General features: G+C 38.0%; 1 protein-coding gene across 1 annotated transcript in view; it reads right to left on the minus strand.

Moving 5' to 3' along the window:
- The window catches only part of THADA (THADA armadillo repeat containing), a 154,502-nt gene that overhangs the window by 51,831 nt on the left and 85,380 nt on the right, over positions 1-17,291 (minus strand). Inside the window, exon 30 of the mRNA XM_041413628.1 lies at positions 11,370-11,485. Coding sequence (XP_041269562.1) covers positions 11,370-11,485 — 116 coding nt within the window. The remainder of the gene's footprint in view (positions 1-11,369; positions 11,486-17,291) is intronic.

A 17,291-nucleotide genomic window follows, 5' to 3' on the forward strand; every position in this document is an offset into this window, starting at 1 on the left:
TATATTAAGAGGAAATCCTTTGTTGTGAGGGTGGTGAGGCACTGAAACAGGTTGCCCGGAGCAGTTGTGTATGCTCCATCCCTGGAGGTTTTCAAGGCCAGGTTGGATGGGGCTCTGAAGAGCCTCTTCTAGTGGAAGGTGTCCCAAGCTCACAAAAGAGGAGTAGGAACCAGGCGATCTTTGAGGTTCATTTCAAACCAGGTGATTCTGTGATTCTATGATCACAGAACTCCACAGAATATACAAGGCCATTGAAAGAACACAAGTCAATAAAGTTAAAGAGACTAAAGATTTTAAAGGGTTTACAGTTTTGGGTGGGTTTGGTTTTTTTTTTGATTTTGTTTTTTTTGTTTTTTTTTTTGTTTTTTGTTTTTTTTTTTGTGTTTTTTTTTTGTTTTGTTTTTGTTTTTGTTGTTTTGTTTTTTTGGGTTTTTTTTGTAATTGCCCAAAGCTCTAGCCTAACAGTAACTTCATTATGATGCAAATAAGTGTCTTTTTTTTCTCACTATTTTAGGTAGGCCTGGCTGAACAGCAGAAAATCTGAAAATACAAGTGCCAGTTTGTATATTATTGGCATTTCATAGCAGATTTCTGGATTAGATCCTGAAAATAAAAGTCTTCCAAACCTACTCAACTTCTTGTCATTAATGCTGAACAAGTAATTGGGGATAGAACAGATAGACGCTTTTGCAACTGGATTTTCAATTCTGGCACGTGAATATAACATTAAAAAAAGAGTTCAAGACACTTGCAGGAGGAAGTGTTAGCTGTTAGGAGTCCAGGGACTTTCTTTCAAAGAAATGGTTTAATGGAGTTAAAGAGTCCGTTAAAATTCACAGGCTCCAGTTCACAGGCCTTTGAAGAGGCCTAGGTCAAGCACTTATAGAATACTATATGACCAGAGTAACAAAGAGCTATTTCTTTCCAACAAGGAACTGCCTGGTAGGTGAATGAGGAAGCACTCCCTTCTGGAGATGAAAATCAGACTGTGCAGGTTCAGAAGCTCCATGTGCAACACTGGGGTTTGCTCCAGCTGGCTTTGGCTACCTACAGTAGCAGTAGGGCTGCTTTGATTTCGGCTCTGCCTTTACCTCCACTAAGTACCGCTGATTGCAGCTTAGATCTGTGCAACTGAAATCAATCCTAGACTCTCACAGATTGGAGCTCTACAAATATTATCTTTAAAATGTTTGATTCACCTTTTATCTAAGATCTAACTGATCTGTGCAACTGTGCAATCCTAGACTCTCACAGACTGGAGCTCTACAAATATTATCTTTAAAATGTTTGATTCACCTTTTATAGTTAAGTCATGCTGAATTTGAGTTAGTCATTGGTTTGCTTATTTTGGATGGCAGATCTAATGCAAACCAAACTGGCATTTATTGAAGAAATCAGCAATATGTGGTCACAGACCTCCTATGTACTTGGCTCCCACAACTTCATTGCTTCAACTCTATCAGGAACACATGGCTTAACTTTTAAAATTCAGTTTCTCTTGTATTACTGTTTAATTTAAACAAGATCAACATTAATGAATTATAGAGCAAATTACCTTCTTTTCCAAGAGAAACAACAAGGAGCAAAGAACACGGAAAGCTCACACATTTGGCCTCAATTCTGTTAGAACACTGGGAAAAAGACAATCTCTTGCTTCTGTAACCACTAAGGTTTGCAGAGGCCCTTAAACAGCATTTCTGCTTATTAAAGGCACAATTTATAACCATCCATATTTCTGTATTACAGGATGTCAACACCCCTTTATAGCAAGTACCAAAGAATTTTGATGTACAACTTCTGTAGATTCTTATTATCTTCCCAAACCCCCAGTTTTCAATGACAGTCTGATGACTTAAGAAGCTGACAGCTATTTTATCCTGCATCATTCCTCTTTTTCCACCTCACTTCAAGGTGAGCAACAACAACTGTAACATTAATTCACTGCATTTGTTACATAAATAAGACAGATACAAGCTAGTGATTACGAAATCAAAGCCGTTCGTGTTAATGTTTATTACATTAGCTTTTGGTTATTCTAGAAATTCAATGTTTTCCAAAGAGGTCATTTATTTTGCTCATATTTTTCCTCATTAGGAAACAGATGTTGGAAAACTACTAGCAGAACAAGCACTATTTAATATACAGCAACTTACAATATTTACTAAAAATTTAACAACATAAAAATCAAAGCATATTTCCTCAAACTCTCAAGAGCACTAAGAAATTTTAAATGCAACCTGACAACTAATGTGTCTCAAATAAAAATCCATAATATCTCTCTTATGGATGAGGTTAGCTACAGGTATCTTAGGGTAGTTGGCCATCTTAGGGATTTCTAAAACCTTTTGTAAGAGGTCTCAGAAAAGCTCTGCATTTTGCAGTCTCCAAGCTTTTAGAAACATCTGAAAGACTGCAAATTTTTTACCCAGTGCTTCTTTATGAATCTTTTTAACTTCTAATCTTATTTCTGAAATGGGAAAATAACTTTATTAAATAAATAACAAAATCTAATTTCCTCCTAATAATGTAACATGTACATTACAGGTCTAGTCACAGTAAAACAGTAAATAATTAACAGTGTCTGACAATATTCTTTTAAATACAGTGTTAAAGTGACTCTTAGCAACTCAGATTGGTTAATCTCAGCTCCAAACTTTAAAAACTGATAACAAGATTTGGATAACGAATCAAGTTGATGTAGAACTTTAGTAAAATTGTACAACTTACAAAGTCACCTACAAATCCTTGTATTTTGTCCAAAACCATCACAACACATTCTTAAGCATCAGGGTAAAGACACCAGAGCTGGCAAGATCACAAGGGCAATGCCTTCAAAGGCCAATTCACAACTACCTTGTGAAGAAGAAGAGATTCATCTTAATGCCTTGCATGACTGTTTTCCTTTCAATTTTCAAAGTGATCAATTAATTAAATGAACTGCCTACTCCCTCTCTGGTCTTCAGTGAAGAACCCACTCTTACTGTAATGTTGTATGTTTCTGGAACCTTTAGAAAGGCTGGAAAGCACTAAAGTTCCCAGGAGGTAGACCTGTTCTTATGATTAAATTTACCAATACCGTTTTAGACAAAGTCCCATATTAAAAGAAACACCGTAATTACTAAACACTGCCCTATTCTACTGTGTAAATAACATGTTATTGTCAAAGAAATTTGTATTTTAGCTGGCAGAAAATATATCAGCTTACTGGTGATGAATTTAAACCCCAAATTCTCCCACTTTCTAGCCACCAGTATTATACACAGTTTTTGATTCCAACAGATCGATAGAATTTGTTCCCTGAACATCATATTCCAGTTAATGCACAGGATGCAATTGCACAAATTATTGTATTTCTGAACTGTATAATCACTTAGAATAAGTCAAAATTTTAGGAACATTAGAGGCTGGAATTTCATCTTTAGCTCTACATAAACACAGGAAAGAATTTTTATTAAGTCAAACATGTCAAAGCTGGTACTTGGGAATGGGATTTGTGCAACTTCCTATTATCAGTTTCCCACTGTGCTTTTGTCTTTCATAATCTCAGTTTTTGTGGCTGGCACACTGGCAACTAAATTTTGGGTTTACAGTTTATCTGCCCCTCTCTGACAACTGCCAGCGTAGTCCTTGCTGAAGAACGCCAAATCTCCGAAAGCACTCCTCCTTCTGGAGGCCAGACTCTTCTGATATGTGACCTGCCATTGTGTCGGCTAAAATATCTTCTAAACACACCAAAAAATGACGTCTTGATTCTTGATCTGTGACATCTGCAGTATCTTGAGTCTTCAAACAGTCAACTCTACATAATCCTTGAGGGCTGTCCATGGGGAGCTCAATCCTTGGAGGATTGCTGATGAACCAGGCCAAGCTGGCTTTGTACTGACCACATTTTACCTGCAGCGTGATCTGGTAAAGGATCAGCTGTCATTTATGGAGGCGACAAAGCTTATGGAAATCACTCCTACACGTACAGCAAGCAGCTGATTAAAAGATTAAATCTTCTCCTGTTGTTTTGGTTAAAACAAATTCTGCAGTATCCTAAAGACTGAGGTTTTTGGGGGTGTATTTGTTTAGAGGGCAGCATTCATATTTTAATCTGTTTTCTCTCAGAGCCCACATCTGTAGCACTGAATCAACATGCATGGCCTTCCTCTTGTCTTCTTAAGGAGACATTAATAATGGATTTAATTATTAAACTTTGTCCGTAGCATTTTTAACCATGTAATACAAAACCAGCACATCAATGAATATCACGACCAACAGACCTACATTTAATGGAAAGCATTTAAAAAAGTAAAAATGAAGCCTGCACTACCGAGTAAACCTTGCTCAGTTCCTGGAAGTGCAGGAACACGCACATAGAAACAGAAATACAAACATCAGTAAAAGTGCATCTGCTTGCCTACTCGTGCTGCTGAGATCTTCTCCAAGTAATTACCATGTGCACAGTCCCCTCACTTGCCCATTCCAGAGGGACAGCTCATCCAGCATTAGAGCAGGCATTGTCTCCCAAGGGAGTTGCTAGTCTGGTGATTTAAGTTTTTCTATCACCCTCAAAGCCAGACTATTATGTTCTTAGTTTCCCTGGTAAAGACAGAGAATTTATTGCTTCAAAAAAGAAGCTACACAAATCATTTTTTCATTGTGATACCACCAAGAACACCCTCAGTTTCAGCTATTAAGAAAAATTAATTTGTGCTCCAGCTGTCCTTGGTGAATGATACTGAAAGGCTGTGTTTTGTTGGTGGTGTTTTTAGCATACCTGATTGATAAAATAATCCTGGCTGCTCTCTTTTTTTGTTCTCTTAATGAGAACCTCATGTGATCCCTGAGCAACATCCTAAAAAACGTAAGAGACCAAACTAATCCCACGTGCAAATTTAATGAATTTTACACAATTAAATCAAAGGGCCTACTTACAAAGAAAAAGCTAGGAAAACTCTTATGTTTACTTACTGAAAAGCATTTTCAGATATGAGTAAGGATTTATGTCCGAAATCTGTAATTGTACATTGTTTCTGCCTACTCCAAATGTTGCACTGGTGGAGGGAACACCTTAAACAACCTCATCCAAAACTTAGTATTCCTGGAATGTTCCTAGTTAAGTTAGGAATATACCTATGAACCAGACAAACACTATTTTATCTTATGCAAAGTACATCTTAAACTTCTCCTTGAAGTCCAAACATCTCTACTGATACCCAAAGTGGGTGTTCCAAAACAAGCAATCACCAGCTGCCTAAATAAACTGTTTGTAGCCGTGTTAAGGACACTGTTATCAAAACTGGTGAAAGAGTGGACTTGGAGCAGCAAAGAAACCTAAATTAGCCTGCTAAAAAGCACGTTAAGATTTAAATTAGTGCCTCTAGGAATACATTTATGAACAATGACATGCCATGACTGTTCTCAAAAACAAAGAGAAATGAGGCTAAACAAGGCCCATGGGTTAGAATGTGCAGATTAACAAATTACTGGTGAGTCAGCACCAAGCCTGACAGAGTTCAAGAAGTATTTGGACAATGCTCTCAGGCACATGGTGTGACTCTTGGGGGTGGCCTGTGCAGGGCCAGGAGCTGGACTCAAGGATCCTTTCAGGTCCCTACCAACTCAGCATATTCTGTGAGCTGTTCATACTGGTACACTTCATTTTCAACTGGAAAAGGATAAGAAAAAAAATTCCCTTCACGTTTTGTGTGTACAAGGGTAAACACAGGAATTATTGCTCCAGCTTATACAAAGTTAAGTTTTCCATTTGAAACCTGGTAAATAAACTTCTGCAGAGAAAGGCTCAATCATTAAAACTATTTTCAACTTTTGAACTTGGCTGTACAACACATACAGATCACTAAAAAACAAGATAAGTAACTGTGCTTCTCAATGTGCAGTTTTAAAGATAGAAATTAAAAAGTGGAAAAGTTAGAAAACAGGGAGATTCCAAGTGCAGACATGGCCTTGAAAGGACAAGAAGGTTCATATTGATGTAGAGGAGGAAGAAGAGGCAAGAGTACTAAAACAAGAGGAGGGCTTCTCTCTCTACCAAGGAGGATAACCTTATGTTTTCCCCATTTCTTGCTGTTTTGAAAGTACAAAAAACTACTTCCAACTCCCAAATACGGACCACTTCAAAAATCACATAAAGGCTGCTTGCAAAGCTGCAGAGCCATGGGCATGTTGCACCTTTGTCTAGGTATGCCCGCATGTGCCTGTTTTGTCTGCAATAGTCTGCTCACTAGAAGTTACCACTGTCTCTCCTAAGAGGCATATGAGAAAAAAGCTGTATTTAGGTTAAAGTCTAAGCCATGAAGTCCTGAAACCACAAAGAGGCCACATTCTTGCTTTCTACACAGATGGCCTAAATGCACCTCGTGTGAAGTTCCTCATAGAAAGGACTGCTCATCTGCCTACTGTCACTCACATAGCGCTGCCAAAAGCGGAGGTGGAAAAGGGATATAAAAGGCTTGATGGAGTGCCATGGCCATCAAAACCTAGCAAGTTAAATACTCTGTAGGGCTATAAAATACTGATGAGATTTTCCTTATCCAAAGCAGTCATAGCTGTATCATTGGAGAATCAGCCAGGGGAAAACCAAGCAGCACATATCTCAGCAAACGGTGAACCTCGCTTTGAGCCCCTGCCTAAAATAACTTCTGCATGTATTCGCTGTGCAAGCTTCAATCTTGTGCAGCACCTATTTGTATTTTTACCAGTGCCAACCATAAAGCAGAGAGCTGTAAGCAGCAGCTTACAGCTTTTTACTTCGGTTGTAAAAACATCACAGGTGGCCCATTCCAGATGAACCCACAACTCCTTGCAAAACGCAAAGCCAACTGGTTTTATACACGGTTGTTCCCCATAAGTTAGTTTCAAGAAAGCCACCTTCTTAGAAGGAAACTTTCCAAGTGCAGACAAGCTCTCAGTTAAGAAATGGCACATGGCTAGAGGTTAGCAGAGTATGTTATTTTACTTCTGGCAGAACCTCAAAGACTTTTCCCCCTCCTGTGGTCTCCAGTTAGTAGGAAGGCAGAAGAAGAAAATCTAACTCCAAGTACTGAAAAGTAGCATCCTACAGCAAAGCCATGCAATGACATGATTTCTCAAATTTTCCAATACCAATATTTTGTCATGCCAAAGGCTACAAATTAAACAGGAGAGATATTTCTGGGACTTCTGTACAACACATTACCAAATCCAAAGGCTGCTCTTCTTGCATTCTGTATTTATAAAGCAGAAGGCATCTCAAGTTAGTCTTGTAACTCCCTGGTATGCAGTTGAGCTAAAAACTTTTTTTAAAAGTTTTTAAATTTTTTTTTTAATTTATTTTAAAAATTAGTCCTATGACAGGGCTTTGAACTCTTTCAAAGATTTAGCTTGATAAACTGATCATATTTTAAAGCTTTCATCAGACTAATTTAAATTACTTTGTTCCATCACCTAAGTTATCCAACAAAACAGATTTTATATCTGTTTTAAATTTCTGTTCTCAAACGTCCTGCATCTCCCACGTTTGCAAAAAAATACAGTAAACTAACACTGGTGTGAGGGTGAAAGAAAGCAGTAACATTACTGAATCACTTTAGACTAACTAATAGGTATATTCAAAACAAAATAAAAAACACCAAGCAAAGTATAAACATACAATTAAAGTGAAAAGATTCAACCACCACCTAGAGAAGTGGATGAAAGGCAGATTTCATTCAAAACATCAAAAATTGAAATACTGGTTTTGGATACGCAGAAAAGTTAATGTTTTGAAGACATTAAAAAAAAAGCCAAGACAAAAAAGCAACCATGCCCCAGTATGAGAAGTCTGCCTTCACAACAGATAGAAAATACCAGTTGAAAAAGTGAATGTTTTATGAAATTTGATTTGGGGAATGTGACCCATTATTTTATTCTCTAAAGGAAAATCAGGGCAAAGCATGGAGAAGAAAAAAGAGATTAGTATATCACATGGAATGTGCAACAGAATCTTGAGCTATTCTACACCATTAATTTCTGATGAAAGGAAATTACATTCTGGCCCTGAAAAGGCAAAGAAAACCCTAAAACCAAAACCCAAACAAAAAAAAATCCCACCCAGTTCAGGAAACCATTGAAAACTATAATCTTTCCTCCAAATACACACATGACAACTGAGCCTCATTTTTAAGAACTACATATGCAATCCAAAGTTTTGTAATTCAAGATTCTCAGAGAAGTTTGTTCCATAGCACAAAGGAAGTACATAGTTGAAAGAATACCAGCAAGAACTTAACAGAACTAGCACAGAAATGTGATTGCAAATTGATGTTTGGAAATAATTCCCCAGATTCACAAACCACTTTCCTGTTATTTTAACTTTTTTTCACCATTTAAGATTAACAGTCAGTGCCTCTTATACCCTCTTTTCAAACAGTCTCTGCCTTGCAGTATCGGTGACATGTAAATTATCTCCTTATGGAAAAGGCAGAAAAACCAGATGGGGATCCATTAACTTAACTCTGTGGAGGTCATTCTCTTTGCCTGAACAGAAATAAGGCAAGAATGTCTGTACATGACTGAGGATGACTCCAGCCAGCCATCACCCTCTCTGACAGCAGCAGATACATACCAAGAAATCTAACAAAAGGGCAAGAACACAGTGCTGGTTTCCTAATAGGCCCTCCCAACACCCAGAAATCCCCACACACACTAAATTTCACAACTCCGTTTCCAAGCAGCCTTCTAAAACTCCTTCAAAACAAGAAAATGGAAAAGAAAGAATAAGACCCTCACACTCCACTGTTGGTCACAGAGCAGCTGTTCAACTTCACCCAGTCAACTACTAACAGTAAAGCTGCACTCTGAATGTGGGACACTAAAACAACCAGAAAACACTCCTTCAATATCCTTGCTTATTTGGATTGCTTCTTGGAGGTTTATCCCTTTGCCTTTTTTTTAATGACATCACCACACTGAATACATTTATTTTAAGCAAAGGGGTGGGGGGGGAGGGAAGGAAGGCAGGCAGGCAGGCAGGCAGGAAGGAAGGAAATCGTACCTCAAAGTGTGCAAGAATTATTAAGTACATTAGAAATCTGCAAAAACAGTTTCCGTCAGTTAAAATGCCCATGCTTTAAGTTAGTGTTGCAAGGCCGCATGTTCGTAATACAGAAGTTTACTATCTGGGGAGAAAGACATTGTAAAATCCTTTATGTATAGCATAACCTCCATTGCTGAGAATTATGACAAGCAGGCTGCAACAAACTGACAAAATTAAAATGTGCTGCTGACAGGGAGTTAATATCAGCACATACAACTGTGACTTTTTACAGGTAAGTGAAAGAGAAAACACTTCTCTTCAGGAAAACACTTTTATTGTGCACAAGAATTTCTTAGAGAGGGCCTGAAAAACTTTTATTTCCAGAGATGATAATAAAATAATAAAAAAACTCACTAAAAACCCAACCAGTCATCAATCAGTGATTGATGCATTAAAAAGGGTGGCTCTGAAAAATACTTTGGAAATAGAATTTATTTAAAATCTGCAGTGAACAGAGCCTGGCCTATTTGCTGCAAGAGAAAGAGGTTTGAATTATTTACCATGATTATCTTTCTACTGAATTTGGTCTCTAGTGTTTGGGTTTTTACTCTTTATAGCTGTATCAGTTATTAACTATTAAATTAGTTATGCAAATTAACATTCTCATTTAAACACTTAAAAATGCTTACACTGATTCAAGTGAAAAGGTCCACCAAATCCACCATGATGTCTCCAGTTGGGGCAGAGAGCAGATGCACAGGAAACGCAAGCATAACAATAGTGACATTTGCCAAAACCTCTGTCTCAACCCTCAAGGTTGCTGAAGAATTTCTTCAGCCAGTTGTGATGTCTACATACTCAGTAACCTCACTGGGCTTTCCTTCCATGACTCTGTTAAATCGTCGTTTAAAAATTCAGACAGGTTTAAAACCAAGACTATCTTATATCACAGAGTTCCATAGCCAAATTAAAATTACATTAAAAACTTCATTAGTTGGTTTCTTTTACATCTGCCACCTTGGACAGAATGCTAATTCTATCCCTTTCTATGCGACTCGTATTTCACATCCCTCAGTTGTCCTTTTTCCATTATTAAAAAAATTAATCTCAGCCTATTTAATCAGTCCCCAAGTAGAAACTGTTCTATACTTGTCAATCTTTATACTGCTTCTGATTCCTACTGTACCTTCTTTGGGATTTACACAATATTTAAATACACAACACAGATTAATACACAAACACAGATGGGGGGTTTTCTGTGTTTTTCTTTATTTTTTTAATGATATTTGCCCCCTCCCCTATTGGGCACTCCCAAGAACAAGAGTAACTTTTTTCAAACAAAGAATCTGCTCAGTCAACCACTCTTTCCCCAGGTAAAGTCCAGACTTGGGTCATGAGCACCATTTTCCAATTATTTGCATCAAGTTTTATCTGCCATACTTTCACTATCACTGTTTGAGGAGACACTTCTGTAATTCCCAAAGATCAACTCTATCTTCATTACCCCAACTCAGTTAACACTAGCAGGTTTTCTCCACCCACTAGACACCCCTCTTCTCCAAACCGCTCAGGATTTTGGTTTTGATGATCAGAAAATGACTCAGGTTTTATCAGAGATCCACATTAGCTGCACTGGTGGCCTCATACCACAGTGCAAAATGCAGGATATTCCCAGTTATTCATCTGTGCAAGGACTGATGCTCTTGTTCACAACTGATTCCTTTAGAGTTTTGGGTAGGAGCTTTCATGGGTAGAAATTCTCAAAAGCAATTGCTGAGATAAAGTAGAGAAGGAAAGAGGGAAAGAAAGTCAGAAAGAGGAAAAGAGAGAGGAAAAAATGAGGAAGAGAGGAGAAGAGAAAGAGTGAAAGAGAAAGAAAAGAGAGCAGGAGAGTTCATTAGTTAGTTATATGTAGGTTCACCTGAAGATGAACTTATGAAAAATGTTTCCCAATCTATCCTGGATTGTTTGTGAGCAGCTAAACACTTTTAGTTTAAACAACTGCTATGACATTTTCCCACTAATTTTCTGTAAAGGTCAAAATCAGAAAAACAGTAACATAAAAACCTCACATATGCGGCATATTCTTCTTAGCCAAGAAGCACCAGTCATCCTCAAAGTGTCTGTTTCTGTAGGAATGTTCATTCAGAGTTATTTTTTTCTTTTATGACTAGACTACAATGTTTTTCCATCTTTGCTTTTGGGGAAAAAAAATACCTTGATTAAAAATCAGCAAGACAATAAAGCATCTAAATTTTTCATATTTCAACACAAATAAATCTTTAAAGAATAACTTTAAAAAGCTACCAAGTCTTCCATACATTAGTAAACTGTGTTTACAAATCAGATATTTTGTGTTTTATCTTACCTTTGAGCCAGCCACAGCTTGCTTCCCATACAGGTAATGATGTCATACAGTCCCTGCTGGAAGTCCAAACTAACAAACTGGTTTGATTCTAGGTACGACTGCAGCAAGTGAAAAACCTAAATTAAAAAAAAAAAAATTCAAATGAAGAGTTTCTAGCCACTGCTTTTCCTTCAAATAACTACAAGATGAAACAGTCACCTGCAAAATGAACAACCATTACTCAAAGAAAAACATGTATTCACTTGGCCTCACAGCAGACAGAATCCTTAAATCCTTAAGTTGCCCTGTCTTCAAAACTCATTTTTCACACAAAACAACAAAGTGCTGGAAGATGTTGACCTCCCTGAAGTGACCAGAAGGCAGCTGGATAAACACCGCTCCTCAGGTCTTTTTCAACTTAAGCTTCCCTCAACTTTCAACTTTCTTGCTGTGCCATTTGCTCCCCAGTGCCAGCACAACTGCCTGGAGAGCAGACTGGCAGCTTGGCACACTGGATGGAGCAGGGCTGCTTGCACTACAAGTACAACCAAGGAGACAGGGAGGGGAATTATCATCCATAACCACTCTGAAGTCCTGACAGAAGAGTATCTTTATTCTTGCTCCTGAGAACCTTAATTCCAGGCCCCAGTCAAACACTGTGGCCAGCTGTGTTTCACAGAGCAGGAAGATGCTCACACTTTCCCTTTCTGAGGACTGAGCTGCTGCGCTGGGGTTCTGCACTTTCTCCTCCAGAGTTTCTTGTAAAAGCCTAAGAGACATGTCCAAGCTTTGATGATGGGAAGAATTCAAGGCACCAGGATAGAAAGCAAGACCATAGCTTTCTGGTCAGATAGTTAAAACAAAAAATATACATCCTCAGAGAACCTCTTTGCTATTTAAAAACAGGTTTTTCCAAGTAGCATTGAATATATAGAAAAGTGTTAAGAAAAAAGGTTTGTTTGTTTTTTTTTTTAAAAGTACAGTCACCTAAGCATTAAATGAAAATATTGGGTAGTATAAGAAAGCTGATGCCAACTGCACAGTGCAGAAAAGTGTTAAGAAAAAAGGTTTTTTTTTTAAAGTACAGTCACCTAAGCATTAAATGAAAATATTGGGTAGTATAAGAAAGCTGATGCCAACTGCACAGTGGAGAGGGTCTCTCAAGCCCAGCCCCTGTAGTGCCCATCCTGCATGTGACAGAGGGTGCATGACACACACTTGACACAAGTGACACCACCCCTATCATCCCACTTGGTTTTAACTTTTCCCACTCACATGCAAGTGAACAGAAAACACCTAGGTGAGGTAATTTCTAAAGGGGAGCAACATGGAAATGTGTGTTGCACTAGTGAAGCCTAATGGAAAAGATCTTATTCAGCATAAAGAATTTTGCCTTACAGCCTCAAAATTGGAAATTCTGTTAGCTTACATAGCTAAGTTACAGAAGGGGCTCCTATGAAAACTGAAAAAGTACATCCCCCATTATTCACTGAAACTGACCATGTGCAGAATTTAGGAAGCTTAAGAGATATTATCAGACCATTTGTGAAAATACATATTGTGAGCATTTCATATAGAAACACTCTTGATATGTAAGAGTATTAGTGCTTCATACTTGCAAAGTGACAATTTAATGACTAATGGATCAAGCTGGGGCCTTCACTTCACTCTGGGAAAAGAAAAACCTTTGTATGCAGACTTTTAGATCTCAGATCGTGATTTCCCACATTCCAGCTGTCACTTGCTCTGGGGTTTCTATTTTTTTGTTTGTTTGCTTGTTTTGGAAACACAAGCACTGCCACATAGCATTAACTTGACACAATTTCATCTGGGTTATTTTTTGTGAAATCATTCTAGTGGAAAAACAGCTGCAGTCGTTTCAAATAAGCACAGAAACAGAAGAGATGTCAAGAGACTAATCCATACAAACACTGAGGCAGGGTCTGAACATTCTTTGATGAAACAAATGCCTAACTGTCTTCATCCTGAAAACAACCAAGAAAGCAGATTCCAAAACACTTGTATGCAACTCCTCTAGTCTTTCACCCTCAAAATCCAAGCTCTTGAGGGAAGGTGTTCCTGTCCACTCCCACTCCTGCCCTCATAGCAAACAACTGTTCTCTGGACACTATTCAGTCAGTCCAGATTTTTTCCTAGTGAGGCACTTATTAAACACAGAGATCCCACTGGGGCCCTTTGAAAGGAACAATGAAATAAACTCCTGTCTCCCTTTGTCAGCAGGTGCTCTGTAGGCAAGACACATCCTGGAGAAGTAGCTTGTCTTTCATTTTTTTTAAATCTTCTGAAGTCCTCTGAACTGAACATCATTTTGTTGACAGCATCTTTCTATGATGGCCTTTCCAAGATCTTTTTGAATCTTTATCTTCCAGTTCCAAGATCTTTTGAATCTTTAAATCTTTACCTTTTTCTACAAAACACTTTGCAGAAGTGCAAGCTTGCAAACATTTTGAAGTGTCACCAGAGATGTATACCTTGTCCTCTTCTTTAGTCTGCTCCTTCCTGTGCAAGTGTTTGCTTATTAAAACGGTTTACGCAAGTACCTACTCAAATTAACCTTCTTCATCAAAACCAATGCACTAAGCTTCCACTGCTAATAGTTTCTCTATATTATTTGTGGCTTGCCCTTAATGCCTATTAAGTCATAGACACGACAGAAGAAGAACGAAAATGGAAAATAATATTTATGCAGAAGCTCTTATTGCTTTTTATATCCTCTGATAATTGAAAACCATTTGGTGCCTTAACCTTTCAAATTTTTTTCTTCTGTGCTTGTATTCATTTCCAGGAACGACAATGGATTTGCCTCTAAGCAATAATGTAAAATCTGTTACACAATTATGAAGGGGCCCTCATATTTTTTCCTAGCAGATTAAATTAATTTAATCTCTTCAGCTCTGAAAACAACTGTCAACATGCCTTCCGTGTAGATGCAGAAGTAGTTTGACAGTTCAAGCTAAAGGTCTTGAAAGAGAAAGAACTGTGTATACTAAGGAGGCAAAATGGTGGATTTAAATTTGTCCAGGTAGGAAATTCAGTACTGAAATGCAACCAAAACTACTCTGGAGTTAATTCTTTGTATGAAACAATCCTTTCAATATACACTGATGGTAAAAATCACGGGGCATAAGCCCTATTTGAACAGTAGAATTAGAAGGGGCAATTTGCGTGAGAGTTTGATGCACTCTTGAAAAGTGCTTGCATCCATTAAAGAAAACATTCAATTACAATTTAGCCTGTTCTGGCTTTTTCTGACATACACAGAATCCTGATTTTATTGTTATTTCACTGCAAGCCCTCTGTCTTTAATTCAGGCACCTTCTCAACATTTTAGACACCTAGAAAGCTCTCCCCACAAAGAAATTATTTTCTCAGCATGAGATTTTAGAATGCCTAAGCTAAAGTGGAAATCATAACTAACATCAGCATGTTTTATACAAAGCCTTATTTTATGTAAGCAAAAATCAGAGGCAACCAAACAAGCAATGTGTAAAAGTTAACCTCAGTAGCTCTTCACTTCCATTGCTTGTGATGTGTCATTCTTTGGCTTACATGATCTAAGACTACAAGCCAGGCAATGAGAAGTTTGCCAGATTGCATGAGGAGGTAGCAAATTTTATGAGACTGTTTGATATAGCTAATGAAATAGACAGGCTTTCCAGTGCATGGCTCTCCTCAAGTCCTAAATACTACATTATTTAAAATCCTCTGCTGAATTCCTCACACATAAATGCAGTGAGGTCATGGTGTTCCTTGTGTACGTAGCATTCTTTTTTTATTACACAAAGGCAATATAATGATTTTCTTTTTCTTTTTTAAAGGTAGTTTAGCCAAAGATTTGCGCTATCTGTGGAGGAAGGTTTATGCTGGCTGACAGTGGCGTCTTTAATGGATACAACACTTCACTGAGACAAGATAGTTCTGTGGAATCCTGCATTAAAGACAGTGAGTTCATGGATGCCCAGAAACCTTTTCCTCCCCTATGCAGGCTGTTCAAGAGCCAGGATAATACACCAACAGGACAGCAGAGACTGTCCATCAACCTGGACAAGAGTTGTTAAAACAGTGCAAGCCATGGGAAGTCCAGATACTTGGATACATAATGGGACCTGAGACCACTCAGTCCATGAGGTTCTAACTCTGAGTCAGCATGTCCTAAGCTGCTGCAGGTAAAGCCCCCTGGATGGGAGAACCACTTAGTGCAAAATAGACAGAAAAAACCCAAACAAACTCCACCAAGCCAGCCCGGGTGTGACACTATATCCTAATGAGAAACACCCAAGGACTCAGCATGACAATGAAGCCATGTTCTTCTCTTTGGCCATTCCCAACTTCCAGTACCTTCCTTGGAGCTGTCAATGTTTCACCCTGGTTTTTCATCTGTAGAAGCCTCAAGAAAAGGGGAGAAAGCAGAGAAGTGTGGGGGAAGGAAGAGAGGAACAGCCAGCTTGGTTCCCCGCTGGTCAATCAGCACACACATCCTTCTGGCCTGTTCACATCCATCCCCCACCCAACAGCGTGCTTTCAGATGCAACACTGACACCCTGCCCCAATATGAGAAAGTTGAGTGTTTTCTTTTACTCAAGCAGGCCTTAAGACATAACATCTGCTATTTTCTAAGTGTTCATTTTGGATGATTAAGTGGAAAAAAAATGCACATTGCTTTTTTTTTTAAAATAAAAACAAATACTTAAATGGTTAGACATCAGCTAACTCAAAAATGTAAATCAGCAAGAGACATTTTTTCCCCTACACTAACTTTCATATGATATGATCATTATCTTTAGCAGCTCTCATATCAGCTTGAATTGCTGGGAAACACACAAAATAATGAAGCAATGTAGTGATGGAGGAAAACTTGTAACAAACACCAAATTTACATAGTGCAAATCTATTTTGGTGGCAAGAGTTCTCCTGCATACATACAGAGACACTGTAAATACAGCACAACCTTTCAATAGCCACGAAGTTGATCTAGCATGACACACTTTGTAACAAATTAAAATTAACATTTCATAGCATTAGCAATAATTTTATAGGAGGTACTAAGGTTCCTGAAATTTATAATAAACTTTTAATTTCCAACATAAAACAATGATTAGGTGGATACCTTGTGTACCTGAGCACACGTCTGCATTTGAAAGAAAGAACAGCCTTCAGCATGTTGTTGCACCAAGTGCCTTTTTCAAACAATGAAATTTTCCAAAAACAGGTTATCCAGTTCCACACTTCTCAGTGAAGTAGCAACATTGTGCTTTCCTCCCCCCTTAAGATGACCCGAAGCAACAAAATCCTCTTCGTGCATGCCCTCAGCTATGTTAAGCATACAGTACAAATATTCACATTCCTAAGTGCAAAACTGAAACAATGCTCCCAGTGTTCATTGCATTGCTAGCTGGGGGGGAAAAAAATACAAACCAAAAAACCAAACTGACATCACCCGAAACTTAACATTCTCAACACATACTCTTTAACTCCCTAAAAAAAAATACAAAGAATATAGATGTTTCAACAGCTGAAAGGCTGAAAGAAAACACCGTGTAAATACTCAGCTTTCAAAAATATGCCACTCACCAAGTTATGAAGGTTGAAGTAACATGGGAGGGCAAAAAAAAAGAATGGCATTTGCAAAACGGCAGCAGTAAGAAGATTTACTGAGCTAAATGTAGGTTTTCTGAACAGTCCCATCAAAAGCTTTCGCCTGAGTATTAACATGCTAGTAAAAAAACCCTCAGACATAATCTTTCTTTATTTCTCTCATTTAAAGGCAGATAAAATTTTATTCTTCTTATATAATAAATACAACTGTCAAGTTATCTCTGCATTCTGAAACTTAGGTCCAATTTTTTTTACTACAACCACGTAGATAAAAACTGGCAAGCTGCTGTGACAGGTGAAGGCAGTTTTGTAAGTATGATAAAAAGT

Source organism: Onychostruthus taczanowskii, unplaced genomic scaffold, assembly GCF_017590055.1.
Source record: "Onychostruthus taczanowskii isolate IOZ18803 unplaced genomic scaffold, ASM1759005v1 scaffold42, whole genome shotgun sequence".
Taxonomy (NCBI): domain Eukaryota; kingdom Metazoa; phylum Chordata; class Aves; order Passeriformes; family Passeridae; genus Onychostruthus; species Onychostruthus taczanowskii.